General features: G+C 37.6%; 1 protein-coding gene across 1 annotated transcript in view; it reads left to right on the top strand.

Moving 5' to 3' along the window:
* The window catches only part of HHIP (hedgehog interacting protein), a 74,250-nt gene that overhangs the window by 36,435 nt on the left and 16,941 nt on the right, over positions 1–20,874 (top strand). The window contains exons 5-11 of the mRNA XM_066547993.1: positions 12,167–12,318; positions 12,742–12,915; positions 13,751–13,894; positions 14,784–14,905; positions 16,994–17,117; positions 17,475–17,605; positions 18,200–18,281. Coding sequence (XP_066404090.1) covers positions 12,167–12,318; positions 12,742–12,915; positions 13,751–13,894; positions 14,784–14,905; positions 16,994–17,117; positions 17,475–17,605; positions 18,200–18,281 — 929 coding nt within the window. The remainder of the gene's footprint in view (positions 1–12,166; positions 12,319–12,741; positions 12,916–13,750; positions 13,895–14,783; positions 14,906–16,993; positions 17,118–17,474; positions 17,606–18,199; positions 18,282–20,874) is intronic.

Genomic DNA, 20,874 nt, shown 5'->3' with positions numbered 1-20,874 from the left:
GCCTGGCTAATAAAGGATAGGATACCAGTGTTATGTTTCATTATAATGATGTGAAGATAATGCCTTTAGCTGCATAACCACCACGTTAGCTACAGACCATAAAATAATCTTTATGAAATCTCAGAATTTTCTAAGAGAAAATTCTCCGCTTTTTTCCAGTACTTTCTTTTCCTCCTCAATCAGAAGCACTTTAGATTGATAAATCGCCTCATCAACATTGTATCAGATCTCATTTACTGACACCAAAAATCAAGTAAATGCTGAAGTGGAGAGAATTGGCTGCCTCATGTTATCCTTTTTTGCACTAGAAAAAAAAAATCAGTGGAGTTTGGGCATGTGCCTAAATACTTGCTGAATTAGAGCCTTATGAAACAAAATTTTATATTAAGGTAATGATCATTGCTATTACTTAGAGGAAATTTTACTCTTTTCAACTCCAAAAGTGTTTGGTTTACACTCAAAGCAGTGTTATCAGCATCAATAGAAAAGGCCTGCCTCAAGTTAAAACATGCAAGGGAATATAAGTTGCGTGAACAAGAAGAAATTATTAGTGGTTTTCCACCTCCACTGAAATCCTCAGAATCCAAAACAGGAATTTACACCACTTGGCAGAATAAAAATTAAACCCCACTCAGAAATGTCAATATTTACAATACGTAGTACAACCATAATTTAATGAGTTCTTTAAAAATACACAGGGCACATACATGAAGTGCAGTTTTCAAAACCCTTTTTCCCCAACAGTGGAATTGAATGTTGCAGGCATAACCACATTTGTTTATTCTTTACTATAAAATAAATCCTTCCAGATAGTTCAAAGGCCATTTATTTAAGCCTTAAGATATGCAAATCAAGCACGTGTGCACTGTTTATATCCACTCATGTTCCACTTTTGGGGCTACAAAACCAATGACATTTGATGAGAATTTAACCTACAAGGCCAAGGAAAACTCTATTTGTCTAAATGCTGGATGCAAGTGTATGTAGTGAATATGTGCATAACACATGGGCATAAACAGCTTGGAAAATCCAAGCCCTGCACAGTCATAAATCCTCCCCTGAGAGGCAGATGTGCAAGGCAGATGTGCATGTTCCACAGGAGATGCAAGTGAAAGCAGTGCTTTGTGTGTCCAGCCTGGCAGAGGATGAGGGCAGGTTTAGATTGGATATGAGGAAGGAATTCTTGACTGTGAGGATGAAGAGACACTGGCACAGGTTGCCCATCAATCAGAGACACCCAGTGGTGTGCCTTCAGTGTCTTAGGAACATTTGGTTCAATTGACTTTGGTCATCCTGTCTAAAGGTCTCAGGTGCTATGCAAGTTCAATGAAGAAAAGAACTGACGATAAAATAATGAACATTCATTTTTCCCTTTTTTGCATTCAGACTTCTGGATATGCACTAAAACAATTGATACATGTTAAATGAATATCTCCAGGAATGTTAAACAGTGAGAAATCAGATACATTAAAAATCTGCTGAAAACAAAATTAGGACCAAGATACAATAACAGCCATTTTACTGCCATTGTATGAGCATTGCTCAGTTAAGGAACAGGTAATTTGTAAAATGAGTGTCTTTGAGCCTGGAACAGGGTTAATCCAGAATCTCGACAGGCATGAAAGCTTAGCAAACCTTTTATTTTCTCAATATTTTTCTTCAAAAAGAGCATTTAGAGCCTGAACTTAGAGGAAGGATGATAGTACTCAAAGCTAGTCTGGAGCAGAAGGCAAATGTGCACCAAAAAGAGAGTCTGGAACTTTTTCCTATCCAAGGCAAGGGATTCATTATCCTCACAAATAACAGAAAAATCAGCACTGCTGGGGCTTTCACAAGTAGATGAGGGTGTCAAGGGAGAGGCAAAAATCCATCCCGCAGGCAGCGAGTCTTAGGAACCTCAGAATGCTGGCAATGGCTTCGTTAGAAACCAGAGAGCCTTCCTATGCCAAGAACAGACACTAAAATCTCAGACAGTTAATGCCAGAACAGGATAGAGAGGAGTGAGAATATTCTGAGATTTTGAAAACATACTCTCACCAAGTGTGGACTGAAAGGTTCTCAGAAAGGGCCAAATGAAATATTTCATTTCAGTGTTGACATTCTTTTAACTAAAACTAATTTCTAAACTGAAAACAACTCACTGAAATAATCAAAATTCCCACTTTTACACGTATTAGAACTGGATGTTCCAAGAATTTCAGAGCTATTTCACTTTTTGCCCCCCAAATACAACATGTGTGACAAGCAAACCTCCATTTCCATGAGGGAAAGTGAGGGCTTGGACAAATCAGCATTTTCCAACGCTGTCTTTACTGAGAGATCTTCCAGCCTTTTGTACTGAAGACATTTTTCATAGTAATTTATTGGTTGTCTTAGGACAAATGAGTTCTGAAGTTCTATGTCTGCATCAGCTATTGACACACACAAACATATTCCTCCAATTATTCCATATGCATGCAGTGCCTCACCCTATTTCATTTTTATAACTGAGCATGCTTAACACATTCCTTCTTTGCAATGTCCAAAACTATCTTTGCATTCTCAACAAGAAACATATTTCTCATTCACACATCTTGGGCCAAACCCAGATGGTATTAGTTTCCTACAAGGGTATTTCCTGTATGTCTGAATTGTCAACACGGCTGTGGATTGCCATCATTCTCCTCTTATATACAGATCCTAGTCATGGAGAGCAAACCGTATATCCTCCACCGCCCTGCTTTTTCCACTTGGCACATTTCATAAAAATATTCACGTCTCTCTTCAAAATATTAATATTTTTTCTCACTATTTTAGTTGAGAGGTAAAGACAAGACCTGTATGAGGGATCCACAAAAGAAATGATTATTTTAGCTTCTTCTGCTGTTTGCAAACGTCTGTGGAAAAAATCTGGATATCTCTGGATTTATTTACTCCTTGTTTTCAGGTAGCTGGCAAAATACATATATTTCTTAAGACTTACTGAAAGAACTAAAATAATTTGATTGGTTAGGGCAGTATTTAAAGCCAAGCTTAACTGCAGCAGTGTGAGTAAGTTGCTTACTGGCCTTTCTGCCCTTGGGCTGCTCAGATCCTGGGGCACTGGGAGGTTGAAGGGATTGGCAAAGAACTGGGAAGAAAAATCCTTGGGCAGTATCAGAGAATGTATTTTTCTTCCTAGCTGCCATTCAGTACCTTTTCAGAAATGTGAGGGTTCAATGCTTAAATGTTTTTCTGACCCAGGTACAAATATGATGCACATGCATGATTTTTGTTGAAAAAATGCAATCATAGCCTTTTTTGGATTATTTCTGGATGCATTTGTACCAGGACTCCAAAAAATGCAGTCCTTATATATCAAGGAGTTTGATTTTAGATAACAAATACAGTTCCAATGCTCACACTCACATGTGGAAGCTTAAAACTCAGTAGCAGATACTGGACATCTAAATGGGTTTTCTGTTTGCATTTGTGCCAATAAGACAAGACTTTCTGGAATGGCTGAATGGTCAAAGAATGTAGGCATAAACAATTTCAATACTGGAGTAAGAAGACATAGCAGACTGGCCTAGCCTGTAGTGCTTTTGTATGTTTACTGGTAAAATCTTGAAGAACATTTACTGAGCTTTATAGCTCAGTAAATATAGCTCTAAATACAAAGTCTGACTTTGCCTATTATGTTTAGCTCAATAATTACTGAGTAAACCAGCAACACATGCAACCAGCATTTGCTTTGAAGATATGACACGTTATTATCAAAACTATGCTGAATGCTGATGCCAAATAGAGGCTGAAATATGCCTTGCCATGCATCCAGATTTCAGAGTCCAAAAGTTCTTTGGATATTAGAGAGCAGAATAGCATTTGCTTTATCTCTAGGATTTGCACACACATTTTTTGGCAACTGAGAAATAGTGACATGTTCCCATCTTTCAGGCCTGCAGGCAAAGCCTCACGTTCTATGTGGGGTCTGTGCCCTCAGGAGAGAACCTCAGACAAGATCATAGGTGCTATATAAGCACAAATTGCAGTAAACCTTTTTTTATCCTTTCTCTACTGTGTTCTTTATGCTACTTGAACTTCTATCCCTCAGATTGTCTCCCACTCCCCTACTAAAATCCATTCAGATAATGCTATTTTCCAGTTTCTTACAATAAGAAGAAAAGGAGATTTGAAATATCTTGCAGAAATCACTTTTAAGCCTTTCCTAAATACCTTCAGAACCTTAGTGACTAAAGCCAGGAATTTGCTTAAGAAATAACCTTCAGTGGAGAATATTACCTTTATATTTACAGCAAAGATTGAGCAACATTTTGATAAGCCATGGAACTCACTCTTTTCTCAAAACAATGACAGAGCTCATAAAGGCCACAGTTTAATCCAGGTTATGTTGATTATCATGGTAATACTTGGCAAAGGAATAGAAAGGGTGGGGACTGAATGAAGCTCCTCTAGCCCTTTATTAATCTCTGGCAAAAGGTATCCTGTTGAAGGGGTGGTTTTTAGAATTCTTTTAACCATTTCTTTTGCAAGATGCAGACTGCTAGCAACTTGCTGAGCAAGTTTTAAGATCCATTAGCATGCAGACAAGGGTAAGGACATGGAGACCAATCTAAGTGGAAATCTAAAGCTTTTTTCCTTCAAGCTGGCTGTGGTTTTCTGTGTTCTCTCCCAGCCCCACAATATTTAAGTACATAGCTCATGTGAATGTACCGTTCCTTTTGCAAGCAGAAAAAGCAAATACCTGCTCTAATAGGTGACAGCTCAGCACTGGGAGCCAAAGGAGAAAGGCAGAATTGTTTGTAAGAGTAATGTCATCATGGCATATTCCCATTTGCATCCCTCTTTTTTGAAACTAGTTCTTTTTAATGCCTACAATTAGACAGATCAACATTTCTGGTTTTAATTTAATGCAGAGAGTATGATAATTACTGTTATTCTGTTCTGAATTATATCCCTAAATTTCCATATAAAGTGGTCACGGTAAAACAGCATGAATTTGTTTTCGATTATCAGAGTATAGAATTTGTTGTAGGTTCGTTCATTTTACATAAGCACTGTCAAATTTGCTCTGTGTCACTGTACATCCTTTTTTCCCCCTCTCTCAGCAGAAAAGTCTTACAGCTCATTTAAAGTGCTGTAGACTTTTTTGTGGACATTTATTAAAATTAGCAGCCAAAGAAGATCTTTGCATGGTAGTAGGATTTTTATTTTTCCATAGCATATTTTTATCCATAGGAAGGACAAAAATGACAGCAGTGATTGGCTGAAATGTCATGCTATAAAAAAAGCAACTTATGTATTCAATTGTAATTCTTAGAGTATTTTGACAACTCTCTGTCATTAATCTGCATTTTAAACAAAATGAAAAATTATATTGAATATGCTCCTGAAAAATAAAGATAAGTTTTATATACATAGTGAGGGAAGGAGAGCGTGAGAAAATCAGAACAGATGGGTGAAAGGATCATAGTCAAATTAGAGCATTGGTAGAAGAGCAAGTCACTAAGAAGATTAAAAATTTGTATTTTTGTGTGTTTACAGAAAAATAAAGTCAGATAGCATCAAAATAGGGTGGAAGTTTTAAAAAGTCATTCTTGATTGGAAGGGGCAAAGCCCCAGTTTTGGTGACTGGGAAAAAGGATTATTGGTGTCTTGTCATCATGTCATGTATTTGTGAATGTTAATGGAACGTAGTCTGTTCTCTGTGGGGCATCATCTGAGCCAATTTTATTGGACTGCCCACTGAAAGAGAGTTGTAAAATTTGCCTTTATCACAGAAGTGGTGTGGAAAGGTGGGTAAAGCTTCAGAGCAATAGAAAGGAGGAGGAAAAAATACAAAGGTCATCAAGTCTATTCTGCCCTATTAATGAAGGATTTTCATGGTCAGTGAATTTCTGAGCACTTACTGCATTCTCATTCACTGGAAGGAAGCTTTCTCTGCTATCCTGGAAGGTTAATTCTGCAGCACAATAGACCTCAAACCAATCCAGCAGAAAACCTGTCAGGGAAAGACAGTCTGCTGTGGAAGAATGCTGAAGAGGAAAAGTGTAGGAGAGCAGATATGCCAAATAAATAAATAAAAGAGCAGAAAGTGGAGGCATGCCAGGGAACTGAGAAGGAGCATACTTATTTTTTACCTTCCCATAGTGGCCTCCGCTGGTGAACCACTCACTGAGTTGCTGGTGGAATGTAAAGCTTCCTTGAAAATAAATCCAGCTGGGGACAGAGGTGGAATCACCACCTGTGTTCCCAGAGGATAAATGCTGCTTACAGCTCAAGAGGCCTCTGTGGTGCAGGAAAGTGTGTAATTCACACCTTCCTGAGCCAGCTTTACTGAATGCAATAATCATCTGGTCTTTATTTGAATCTCCCTCTTCCGGGACTGATTTCCACTGTCTTCTGTTATTCCAATTCTCCTAAAGCAGTGCAGTACATAAAGTTTCTCAGTCCAGATGCAGACCTCACATGGGCTCATGGCCACCTCCTTGCAAGCACACTCGCAGCCCTGTGTCGCTCTGCCCAAAACCTCTCAATTATTGGCTGGCTCTGGGCAGTCTCAAAGCTTTCAGCCGCTCCCAACCAATAACTGGGAGAGTTGGGAAAGCAGGATTCCTGTTGTACCAGAAGAGTGTGAAGGAGGCAAGCTGTGGGTTTGTGTTGGGTTGGCATCTGCATTTATAAGTTTCGTGTACTTTCTTTAGGAGGACGGGAAGAAAGAATTGTATTATCAGGGACGAGGATTGTCATTTGGATTAAACTAAAGACTTGCCCAGCAGAACAGCAAAATCTGGAGTTGAGGAATTAAAAAAATAAGTACAGAGGACTAGGACTAGAAGTGAAAGGTCCTGCATTTAGTGACTGGTATCTTCAAAGGACTGTGAAGGTAAGGAAAAGAAAAAATTATCCCCCCATATCAAAATTTTGTCTTTGCTGCAACAGAAGTAAGAAGAAAAAAATAATTAGGCTTTAAGTTCTAGTGCTGTCAAACATCAGAACAGAAAAGTTTGTGATGGATGCACTTTGGCCATTTTCAGCTAAATCCTGCCCTGTACCTAACTGAATAAAAAGCATCTCTAACTTCAGTAGGTTTTGTGCTTAAATTCCAAGCCAGAGTACAGTCCTTTAAGTATTTCTCATGTATAAATTAATTTGTAACATGTTCCTGTGCCTAAAGTTATTTTAAAGTCAAGTATTAAAATAGTGCATTTGTTGAAATCAGTAAAAAATAATGAAAATGTTTTTTAAAAAATCCTTAGACAACTGCAAAGCCCATTATAAACAGAGAAAAAAGCAAAGCTCTGCAACACAAGAGGAAAAAGGAAATGCTTTGGAGATAGGGTCTAGTATGTAGCCCATACTGAGCCATGACATCAGTGTAATTATTTTCCCCTAAGGTAAATGTCTAATGTTACAAATCCTTCCCTTGCCAGAGGCCTCAGGCCCCACAGATAGCAAAGCACTGGAGTCCTCAACACCCAAGAGGTCTCGCAGAGCTCTGCTCCTGCAGCCCAGACAACTTCTGCTCCTTCCATTCCATGTTTGCTGGATTTCCACCAGGCAGGGGCAATTCCCTCTTGTGGAGCTCAGAGTAGGTGGTGCAGCTTGAAGGGCAGGGTGTACCCCTGCAGCAGACCTTGGCAGGCTTCTGCTTCTGCTGGAGTCACGTTTCTGTTCTGTGCCGGGGCCAAATTTCCAAAACATGGCAATTAAGCAAACACTTCCCACTGAGAAGAATACCTGACACTGATCTTCAGCCCTCCTGCATCTCGTTCTGAAGAGTTCAGATGGTGTTGCCTGATAAGAGGTTTTACCCTTCACCCATGTTTTTTTACAAATAAAACTCCTTAAGATCAAACACTTGGTAAAGCATATCGGTTATGCTATTTATTACGTAGGAAATAAACTAAATTAAAGGTGATTATATTACTTCAACAACTTACCCAGCATTTCTGCTATGAGAATAGATGAAAAAAAAGAGATAAAGATATTAGAGTTAAAATATTGGGTGTTGAATTTGCATATTTTAAGCACAACCCCTTTTTAAAAAGGTTGTTACTTCATTCCAACATGAGAGTGAGTTTGTCCAGACAAAAAAGTCAAGTATAAATACCATTATATACCATATATTTATATATACCCATCACATTAGTACTGTTAAGTATAAATACCATTATTTTATAAGTATTATATAAAGACTGCATTTCAAAATCACTTTTAAAGGAAAACTTGGAATATGCTACCTACATTGTTTACTATTAAGCCACACAGAGTAATGGAAATAAATGGTCACGTCTGGTTTTGCTTACTAGCATTAATTACTACTAAGGATATGTAATTAAGGGTCATACTTACAATATGATCTATTTTAAATTAAATAATTTAAAATACCAGTTAAAGCATTCTTGTGTATTTCTCTGTATTTACTATATGTAATAACACATATATTGACATAATTAAATGGCAGAATGTCTTAAAAATAAGTGCAGCATATGTTTCTGAATTACAGAAAAAGTATAATATCTTAATAATATAATAAAACTTCTGTCTGTAATACCAGAGGTATACCAGAGTACATTTGAAAGCACGCAAATTGGAAGCAGAGCCCAGCTAAGGAGTGGTTACATGAAAATAGCACCATTCTATAAAAATCCAGCATTCACATGTCTCACATCCAGTATTCACAGGCAAGTTACTTCTCTTTGTGTTAGGTCAAAATACAAAGTGGATAATTTTGTACACTCGTTTAACATTTTTACAAGTGTAAATATATTATAGCAGAAATTACAACGCAAAAAGAAGTATCAAAAATATCCTTCAGTTGGGAACACATACTGCTGCAATATACTTTTAGAATGTTTTAGACATAACGTAGCTAAACAGCCCTTTAAAAATGAAAAATATAGAAACACTTTGTTTTAATGTTTACTTGGCTTTGTACTGACTTTATGGAATTCTGATTAAATTATTTCGTGGCTGTGGTCTTAAACTAGACCAAACTGGGGTTTAAAGGTCTGAGGTCCCTGGCCTAAGGAAATCAGTTTTGGTAAAAAGTGTAGTATTGGTGCAGAAGGTGTCACAGCCACGAACAGGAGAGGGGAGCCTTCAAACTACAGAGCAGCACAGGCAGGCATCGAAAGTGGGAGCTGCCAGATTTAGTTACGACACAAATTTCACATTGGCCCCAGTCCACAGTATGTTTAAGTAATTAATAGTCATTTCAGCCAACCATCATTCTTTGTCTTCAACAGACATCCCAATGGAATACAAAGATTTGTCTCATTCTTCTTGCCCTTCCTTATACAACTGACAAACATTAATGGTTATTCCATCAAATAGTGCAGTGCAGAATCTCATACGAGCTGATTTGTCATCTACAGTTTGTTGGTGCTGGTTCCATCTAAAGGGAAACTTTCAAAGAAAAGGATGTCAATAACCTTTTAAGCTGCCAAGAAAAAGATATAACTATTTGACATGGTATACACAGTAAAGACTGTAAAGCCTGAGTGCTGGTTTCACATCAAAAGTCCATTGATAAAAAATAAAATAGAGGGAGATTCTATAGAGAAAGTCTGAGATTTTGTACAGAATTATTTGGTTTGATAGTACTAAAATTACTACTCCAAAGGGATTTTGCTGGCTATCTCTCCATTTACCACGCAGCATATGAGACAACGCTACAGAAAACGATATACTTTCTAGCACATAGAGGGTATTTTAAAAGCTATGGAAGTGTGGCAGGGATTTGGTTGGGAAGAACCAAATCCCTGCCACAGGTTTGCCAGTTAGTGATAAAGTTCAAAATACACATGAAGAATCGGTTTCCAAAACCAGGAAAACTAAATATGGAAAAACTCATCTGGATTTCTAGTTGAACGTGAGCCAACTAATGTCTTGATGCTGCACTGATTTCAGTATCTTGGAGGGATATTCACAAAGTTTTTATTAACTGCATGAGTAAATAGACTTTTTAGAACAAAATGTGTCTATCTGACTTTGAAAAACAGCAGTGTGACTTTTCAAGAAGCAATAGAAACAATCTATAAAGTGATACACTGCTCTCTAACAATCATGCAAGGCAGCAATAAATAAAAGTCAAGGCCTGATCCTACAATGCAACTTGCCATAGTTACTACCTTGCAGGTCCAGTGTTTAATTCATTTTTCAAATTCTTGCTTCATGTGTACTTCATTAAAAGCTCTTAATTTAATTTTCACCTGTTTACGCTTTCAACAACTTCGCTTTCACATTGAGACGGCTGCCATGGCATCCAGCACTAAATAAAATCTTCAGCTCAGTAACAAAAAGATCTTTTCTTACTAATACTTTCAATAACTCACCTTGCATGGCAGACCTAGTGTGACTCACTGACATTCCTGGGCCCTTAAATGAGTTGAACTCATCTCTCAGGAGAAGAAATAGGACTGTCTTTGTCTGGGCACAACAGATAGAATCATTCCTCAGGAATCTTTGAAATATGCCTTCCTGTTCCCAAAGCAACTGATTTGCCTCCCTTTGCTTCAGACTTTATCACAGCAACTTGGTCAAAGCTCTTAGAAACTCAAACAATAATATCTACAATCAGTTCAGACTCAGCTGCAGAATTATTTTTGGCACATAAAGGAGAAAGAGCTGGATTGGCAGTCCCTTCATCCATGATGACTGCAACTGATTTGGCAGCTCTAACTAGACTTTCAAAACTAACCTCTCTGATAACCCCCTGAAACTAAATTTTTCGAGCAAACAAACTAGCAAATTTTGTCTGCCTCTAAATTAGCAGGATCCAGATTTCATTGTACAAATCTGTTTATATGGAAATCTCTTGACCTATTTACATGTCCATTTCTGACTCAGGTTTCTTTTTGGTGGTTGTGATTAAAAAGGAAGTACGGCAATCACGTTGAATTAAAATAAATTAAAGCTGTGCACTTTCCCAATTAGGCCCTTTGTGGGATGACTTTCAACAGGAAGACAGGCCCATCCATCATTCTGAAGTGCAAATACATTTTAAAGCTTCATCCTCTGTTATAATTTCAAATTTCATAATTACTTATCTTGGGTGTGGTTAGAGTTGCAAAACGTTGTCTCCTTATTGGTGCAGAGCTAGAGTACTTGAATCTACAACAGAGTCACTGGTTCTAGTTTTGAGGGGCTGGCAAGTCCTGAGTCAAACCCCAAAACTTCTATCACTTTGTGAATAATCACATATATTAATTGAATTTGAATTGTTAACTATGTGCTGTGTTTATTTCCACGCCTCAGCTTGGCTCCCTGTATTGCCTCAAGAGCAACAAATGAATCTGAGTTTTATTCTTCATTTATACAAATACAGTTTTAGGCATAGTAATAGTACATACATTCTTAGAAGCTTTTTAGAAACCAAAAAGCCTTCTATTTAAGTTGACAGGGTATTTGAATTGTCACAGTACATTACATGGATTGGATGCTTAACATATAACTGCACTAATCTTCATAGCAAACATAATAACAAAAGCAAGTTGTTCTGAGATTTTTCTATTTCTATTTAAAAAAAAAAACCAAAAAAAAACCCAAAACCCCTTTCCAGTGAGGGACCACATGTAAAACTATGGTTTCTCTGCACACAGACCAAGGCTGCTTATTACCTACAGTATACCAGCTATGATGAACAGACCACCATAGTTGTGACAACTGATGTTGCTGCCTCCAGGGTAAAACAAAGGTTTACATATTACACAAGCAATTTAACTGTTTTCTAAACATATTGCCAAGACAGTGGGAGTTGGCAGCCAGCACTGTGTTTTAGGTTTTGGATACTTGGATTAGAAGTGACTGCTGATTATAGACCTTTTTATTCGTCTTCTACGAATTACAAGCAACCTAGTAACCCAGCAAAGAATCCTTCACAGCACTTAAACTTGTCTTCATGGCTTCCCAAAGATTACATACACAAATCACTCCACAAAAGTGGCGTAACAGACTTGTGCATAGATAACTACATAAGGCAATTGTCTTGTTCTAACTCTTAAAGACTTCCCCAAAGTGAAATGTTTTATAATCCTTTTTGTGCAGTAGTCAGGAAAGAAATAAAAGAGTTTGGGCAAAGATTATCCACAAGAAAGAAACTTTTTTTTTTTGGGTTCCAGCTGAAACACAATAAAGAACATAATTAACTTCACAATTCTTTGTGTTTTTCATTTGACTGCAGGGAGGAGATGAAAGAGGACTGTTAAGCCTTGCATTCCACCCCAATTACAAGAAAAATGGAAAGCTGTATGTGTCTTATACCACCAACCAAGAACGGTGGGCTATTGGACCTCATGACCACATCCTTAGGGTCGTAGAGTACACAGTATCCAGGTATCAGTAGAAGTCTAAAATTAACAAACTCTGTATTTCTCAGCAACCTCTGCACTTTAGTATTTCTGATTTCTAAAATGAATATGAGTTTACAATGTATGAACTTGGGCACCTACAGAAAAACTATTGTGGATTTTATTTCAAATAGTAATTTTGGAATGACAGTAAGAGCATAGTTTTTTTCTTTTTAAGACTTTTTTCAGTTATTCTGTAATTTTTAATTATGATTACTTCCTACTTATTGTGTATAGGCAGCAAAGTAATTGTTGTGAATGCTGGAAAATTGAAATTTCTCAGAAATAACTGTTAGGCATTTTTCCACCAAGTTACAACATCCACATCTCGAAGTATAATTTGAATGAGTCAAGTGTATTTTCAGAAAGAACATAGATAGTGAACTGTGTTCATATCTTTAACTTGCAGGAAAAATCCACACCAAGTTGACATGAGGACAGCAAGAGTGTTTTTAGAAGTAGCAGAACTCCATCGAAAACATCTAGGAGGACAGCTGCTGTTTGGCCCAGATGGCTTCCTATACATTTTTCTTGGAGATGGCATGATCACTCTAGATGACATGGAGGAGATGGATGGTTTAAGGTACAAAAACTACCAGTGGATAGACTCCTATTATTGTGCACAAAGACCTCTTTGGCTCAGGAGAATTGCAGGTGCTTCTGTGGTTTTTAAAATATTTCTTAAGTACAAGGGTATACTCAAAACCCAGACCAGAGGGCAATTGTAGTACCTGGTTTTAAATTAATGGAATGGAATTAATTTAAACATTACATCGTTTCATGTTTATGGTAAGAGTGTGCTCCTCTACTTCTCCTTTCCTCCATCCCAATCACAAATGTAAGTTAAAACACATTTTGGTTTCTCCTGTTTCTTGTAACAAGAAAGTTCTGAATCCTTATAAAAAAGTATCAACACCTGCATTGAAACCGTACAATTTTTTCTCACTTGCTTTCTATATAATTAGTCTTTGGATTGTATTGTGACTAGAAATCGTTGAATTCAAGAGTAGGATCCAGAGTGTGAGCAAAAAGCACTTTGTAATTACAAAGAGTTTATATCCAAACTTACTCTAGATGACACACAGTATAAAAGACTTAGTAGCCTTATATTTGAGGCCCTAAACAATTTTGATGTTTAGAAAGTTATTCTTATGATCAAGTTGCTTCCCAACAACAATGATCAGAGGCATTTTAGTCTGCACATAACAAGGCAAGATATTTGTCCAAGTGAATCTCTGAAAGGCTCTGCTACACTTCTTTGGACTTGCATCCACCATGATGGACTTGCATCCATCACTACGTGATTAATCAGTAAAGTGGGTTGTTTATTTTGCTGGCTCACTCTAGTATTATATGGATTAAATTTACCAGTGAAACACCTTTAAAAACCCAATTATTTTACCCTCCAACTCTCTCAGTGATTTTACAGGTTCTGTATTGCGCCTCGATGTCAATACTGACCTGTGCAATGTCCCTTACTCCATCCCACGGAGCAACCCACACTTCAACAGCACCAACCAACCTCCTGAGATTTTTGCACATGGACTCCACAATCCAGGCCGGTAAGTAAGTTTCCACTAAACTGAAATTGCTCTGGAGCAGACAGTTTTCAACCCGGCTTGCTTTTATACAGACAGGCAGCAATATTTCAGTAATAAAAGCACTCGTGAACTTTTTGAATCTTCCACTCCTCCACCTCCACACATATGTCACAGTTAGAAACAAATGTACATTGGCAAAGGGGAAAGAGAAGAGCATGCACAACTACTACAAGTCAGGACCAAAATGACAGAAACAAAGTACAGAATTTTTAGCTTTAATCAGTAATAAAATTACTACCTTTGTGAAAGAAAAGAGCTTAAAGCAGAAAGCTGGTAAAGTACAGCTGAAATGGAAATCTTGACTGGGAAAAAAAGGCACGTGGAAAACAAATGAGAACATCTGGTGATATCTAAACAATAGCAAGGAGGAGAACAATGCTTTAACTAAACAACACATAATTCAGCAAATTAGGTGGGTGGTAGTACTGAAGTGACATTTAAAGTCTTGGTTTGAAAAAAAATCAGAAAGTCAAGTTGTTCAGATAAGGACTTGATTCTGAACTTTTTAACAGTCCAAAATTCCTACACCATGTAAGTTCATTTAGCTTAAGGTACTATTCTTTCCAGGTGCTATATTGCAGACTACATTATATCACTAGGGAAAAATACTTTTATTTCACATTACATAGAAACGTATAGGAACGGGAAAGTTGTATTATCTCCTGTATATAAATTCAATGCATTTCTCAGGTATTTTGGCTCAGCGGGAAATAGGTTCCTCAAATGAAACAATAGGCACCACAAAGAAACAATAATGCTTTTAAAATGTAATGCTTCAGATTGATAGTTATATGTCATGAACTCACCTTTCTCATGGGTTTTCTCTTTTTTTTTTTTTGTTGTTTTAAAGGTGTGCTGTGGACCGGCACCCAACAGATGTAAACGTCAATTTAACTATACTTTGTTCAGATTCAAATGGAAAGAACAGATCTTCAGCAAGGATCTTACAAATAATAAAGGGCAAAGACTATGGTAAGTTCTATCCAGGGTAAAGCTGCTGGCAACAGTCAGGTTCTATTATTTCCATGGAATAATAAACAGAAAGCAGAAGAGAATATGTAAAAGCCTGTATAGCCACGATAGGAAACTTACAGCATAGACAGGATAGACAACTTATCTGAGATAGAAGTGAAATTGCTATCTTTTCAAAAGAAATTTTCGATGTAGAAGCAGATAAAAGATGCAGGCCAAAACCAAATGGAAATGACTCAACTTTGTTCTTGTTGGTGTAGAATATCACGTAAATAAGATTTAACAAATTTGACAGTTGCTAGTCTGTCAAAGATCTCCCTGTTGCTGCATATTTTGGCTCATAAAGAGAATATTTTGGAATATCAGGAAATGATCAAAACGCATTCTTAGTTTTCTTATTATTCTTAGTCTTTCACAAATAACCTTTTGAGACAGAGAATGGAAACCTCATGTAATGTGCCTCTTATAATGGAAAAAGTGAGATAGACAACAGCAGACCACAACCAAACAGGGAAATGACTGAGCTCTGTTTAAATGTTACTAAAAATAAAAAACTTAGAAAAAGGCACTATGCTGCTACTTCATAATAAATTACTAGTTTAGATTAGATTACAAAAATATAAATACACTCAATTAGGGACTCTAAAATATTAAAGTGCTTCATGCTCTCTCTGAATCAGTATGATTGCCAGTCACAATTTCAGTTTGATGTTTAACTCCGATGCTCACCAAGGTCCCTTGCAAGTTCAGGCAAGCCAGGTGACACTTCCTCTGAGCTATCACCTGCCTTGACTGCCCATTTAGCAGCTTGTAAATTCCTGATGGTAACATGTGATAAATGCCAACGGTGTCTAAAGGCTTTGAGATCTGGCCTGTCTTCTGGAATGTAGCATTTCCCTTTCTAATCACATCCCTGGGTTCTCCCACCTGTACTCCCCTTAAAAGCAAAGCAGCTGTGCTGGCTGGCACAACAGTACACAATAGCATAATGCAATTGTACTACTTTAGTTATTGCATGGATTTTCTGTGTCCATTTTATAGAAGCCAAACCAAAGAATAATATTTGGTTAACCACTGCTCCAATGGAATTTTGACTGCATCCTTATTGCAGAGTAAACTAAGCAATATTGTGTCTGTCCCGAGCAGCTTGCCAATATTAATACTAGGCTGTGGGTCAATGGCTTCAATAAAGAGTTCATCACCGTTTTCTCCCCCATAAAATTTCAGCTCTAACTCATGTGGAACAATCTGGGAAATGCATTTATCAAAGCCTTGCAGATAGCCTGCTGACTAAAAAAAAAATCCTATTAAAAAATGGTCAACTGGCTGTGGCTTTTTTAAAAATTATGCAGCTAGCATGTCAAATGAAGCCTACTTGTACCCTAAGTGGTATTTGATTGCATGAATAGGAAAATGTACACTGAAACTTCCTTGAAGAATTGTTTGATAGGACTAAACTCAGTGGTTTTGTGAAATAAAAAAGCAGAAAAGAAGTATAGGAATTGCAACTACTACAGCAGCATAAAATAAAGTACCATGAGAAGATACAGCCAGCAATAGTAGTGCTTTATGGGATATAACACACATAACATGTTTAAAACTGTGACTTGGGAAGTTTCTCAAACCATTGAAAGGGATTTCAAAACTAATTCTACTGGAAATCACTGGAATTTCTGCGCTGGACTCTACAGTGAATGGGGTTATTTTGTTCCTGAAGTTCAGGAGATCCAGTCTGCAGACTGATTGACATATAGAAATTAATAGCAGTAATCACTCTGGTTTCAATGGAAGTTCAGCCTAATCTTTATGTAGTTTTATTCTCCCAGCTTGTGCACATGGAAGAAAACAATTATAGCCTCACCTTTTGAAATCTTTAATGGATTGTTTCCCAAACAGACTTTGTTGTAATTTTCTGATTTTTTTTTAACATCTCATTTCTGAGATGTTAACATTACAATGTCAATGCATCTTGAATTCTGAGGAATCTTTAAATGGAATTAATCTTTTTAACTGAAGCAGTAACGTTTTCCTAGATGTGCATCAATATGAAAATGCATATGATCTAATGCTACGGTAGTTCCTTTTCAGAGAGTGAGCCCTCCCTTCTAGAATTCAAACCCTTCAGCAGTGGCTCCCTGGTTGGTGGATTTGTGTATCGGGGCTGCCAGTCGGAGAGGCTCTATGGAAGTTACGTGTTTGGAGACCGCAATGGGTACGTGTGGTACAGCTCACTCTGAACAGAAATGCATGGCAAGTGGATTTAGTCACTCAGCTGCCTGTGTCAGTCTTGTATATTGGGTCACTTGGCCAGTTTAGCAGTGGGGTAATGCAGATTAGATTCTAGATTTGGGAATAAAATAGCACAGCATTCTAATGCATGGTGACATACAGAACGTACCTAATCCTTGGAAAAAGGTACAGAAAGTCGTAAGACAAGGAACTGCACAGATGTATCTATGAAGCGACTTGCAACAAGTGTTTACTTATTTATCTGGACAATGAAAACCCTCTGTTCAAAATGTAATATAACTTTATATAACTTTTTTTTTTTTTCTATTTGTGAATGTAGAAATTTTTTAACGCTGCAACAGAGTCCTGCAACCAAACAGTGGCAAGAGAAACCCCTCTGTCTTGGCAACACTGGCTCATGTAGAGGTTTCTTTTCAGGCCCTGTCTTGGGATTTGGAGAAGATGAATTAGGTAAATACTAAAAGAATTTTTCTTAAATTACAAGGGTTATCAGTAATTTCTGCAGCAGTATTCATAATTATAGTAAATGTTTAAAAAGAAGGCTATCTGTCCTTTGCCAAAGCTGCTCTCACGGCTCTCAGCTATACCTCAGCAGCCTTGTAGGGAGAACTGAGAAGAGGATGTGTTGCTGGAAGGGGCAAAAATCCTTATTGTGTCTCACATGCTGTGAACCTGGCACTCACTATGACACAATGTATAAAATACTTGCTTTTATTTCCAGCATTACAGAATTAAAGGGCAAAGATATTGCATGAGCAGACTGACCCCTCTTCGCCCTTCCTCACCAATTTAATTTTTTTAATCAATTCTCTACTTTGTGAAAAAAAAAAAATCTCTCATTATAGAATGTTTTTCACATTTTAACATCCATTTGGGCAAAGTGCTTATATAAATTTTCAAATAGCAAATGATTCCTTTGTATATTTCACTGTTTCTTCTGAAGTTTTTAAAATCTCATTTGGCAAATACAACCAGCTCACAAAAGTCATGTATTTAACATCTTAGGAAAGGAGAAGTAATTTATTGCACTGTTTTCCCTAACAGGTGAGATTTACATATTATCAAGCAGTAAAAGTATGACACAGCCTCACAGTGGAAAACTCTACAAGATTGTTGACCCAAAAAGGTGAGTATTGCGCTTCTTTTTGGGATCAGCCCAAATAGATTAAAAACCAGAAGGTAACTGCAGTTCTGTTCATGTGGCTGAATTATGCAATACTGTTGTTCAATAAAAAGGAAAATTCCCAATGCAGGGGGCTCCCTAAAAGCAAATGTTCCAGCAGCAGCAAGCAGAATCGATTCACTGTCTCATAGGAAGTGAATGTCAGAATAGCAGAGGGGTAACCAGCACTAACTTCTGGGAATTTTTACAGTTTGACATTGTGCTGAAAGCTGCCCACTTTCCCACCTAGATGTATATTCTTAGCATGTTTTCATAGAGACGTTGACCTACTTAATTTGGAACCATATGGACTGGTAGAAGATGCTCCTGGTAGTTCTGAAGCCGAGTGATTTGTAAGTACCACAGAAAGTTATGCAGCATCAGTGGAAGGCAGATGCTGGAATTCTCCCCAGTACTGCTGCTTCCTCACCTGCCACTGTGGTGGGACAGGGCACAACAAAAGCTGCCTCCAAAAATCAGCACTGTGTAACAAAACCTGTTCTGTGTACTAAACAGCAAGCACAGAAAATAACCAATGAGTCCTAGCCAGGGTCAGTTTGGCCATAAGTAAGGTCTAAGGGACTCGTTCAGTCTTTCCCAAATATCTCTTCAGTCTTTCCCAAATATCTCTTCTCCTGTTGTACAGGAGATACCACCAATGGACAATAATAGTGAGGACTCAGTTCTCAGTAGGTGTAGTTGTCACTGCTTACTGATACTGAACATACCCCTTCCATACCCCTTCTATTATATATCTCTCCCTTGGCAGGCTTGGAGCACCAGGAAGGGAAATCCTCTGTCCTTGGACTCTGTGCCAGAAATACAGGGAATTCTTTAACCATTCTTAAAGAACTGCTTCCAAAGGGCTTATAAATCCCACTCAAGTGATTTATAAGACATGGAATTTAATAGGATTGTTCTAATTATTTAGACTAATTTACCAGTTGTAAAATGAGGATAAATGAAAATTATCAAGCCAAAGCTCCTCAAGGCATGATCTTTGCAGAGCAGCTGGATGTATGAAAAGATTAAGGAATCTGGAAGGACTGCAAAAAGCCAGTTCCCAACATGACCCAGGGGCCCCAGCAGTAATAAGAGCTGATGACTAGCAGATAGATACTCACTTTAGCTGGGGAAATACCATGTTCTTCATGATGGATCTTGCTGCTCTATCAGACCAAGTTCTGACATGTAAAAGTTGCACATCCATCCTGCAAAAGTATCAGAAATCAACACAAAAGGAGTCAGCCATCAGAAGTGAAGTTTTTTGTATAATACTTTGACCCCATAGTACCCTACAAAAGCAGCTGCCTGTTTGTTCAGCATCTACTTCATCATGTTCCTCCATGGGTATCAGATACAGTCAGACTTCCATTTTTGGCTTTCCTATTAAGGGAGGAATTTATTTTCTTGTCAGACTTAAATTCTAAACATTGTTAGTGGGATAACAAGGGAATACAACAAGAAAATCATGACACTGGTTGCACACTGTACTGTAAGTTAGAGTTTCAGGGGTAGTGGACTTTCCATGTTCTATAATTGTACTACCCCAAAACTACAACAAATAATTTGGAAGCAGATGTTACTGCAGGTTGGTGCAGTCTGTCAGTCAAGGTTATTATGTATGTTTTATTTATGCTTTCTGGTATTGAAAACATTTTTTTAGAACAAAACTTGCCATTCTTCCTGGGATTGTTTAGTCTGTTGGTGTATGGTTTTAAGTGAATTTTACACCCTAAATCCACTATTAGTATCTAATTACATGGGGCTGCCTTTTTTGACCTCAGCTTTTTGTTCTTGTTACCTCTTCCAGTAGGGTGGTCTTCAGCTGACATACCTGAAAGGCCAGACCTCCCATTGCTGCACTCATGGTTGGCTGTTTTCATGCATGGAAAAGGGTCAAGACTGTGTTTGGTTACTGGTGAAAGTAACCAGAAAACTATAAAATACTTTTGTAAATTGGCACACAGTTGAAATTAAACAGACTGTGGCACGGGAATATCGTTTTTGGTAACTCTTCTCAGAAGCATGGGATAATTTTCATTCAGGCAAAGTTTTGAGTTTTGCTGTCTTTCAGTCTCACACCACTGCAGCATTTAAGGGAATGATAATGAGTGACTTCCACAATGGAGCATTGCAGATGTATTTCCCATTCCATTCTGAGTTCATACCACCCATGTAAACAACTTAAAAACTCCATGGCTTTGGCAAATGTTCATGTAAAGTTTTAGTAACAAAATAATGTTATTTACAAGATAATATTCTTTTCCATGTTTATATTTTGTTGCTTCTCCTCGTGGTGTGCACCACACCAATACAACAAATATTCACATAAACCCTACCACAATAAGCTTTGTAGAACACAAAGTAAGGATGCTACAGGTGGACTATAGGTAGGTGGTAATAATAAAATAATGAACCTATTGATTTGTCATGTCTTAGAAATTCATTACTTACTAAAAAACCCCTGTGAGAGGTGGTCCCTGGCAGACCTGTTAATTTACGAAGAGAATCTTCCATGCCTGGGGCAGTGTAGAAGAACAAAATTATCATGCCC

Source organism: Molothrus aeneus, chromosome 4, assembly GCF_037042795.1.
Source record: "Molothrus aeneus isolate 106 chromosome 4, BPBGC_Maene_1.0, whole genome shotgun sequence".
NCBI classification, from domain to species: domain Eukaryota; kingdom Metazoa; phylum Chordata; class Aves; order Passeriformes; family Icteridae; genus Molothrus; species Molothrus aeneus.
Note: the sequence above shows the minus strand (reverse complement) of the source record. Positions and strands in the feature narration are given on the sequence as shown.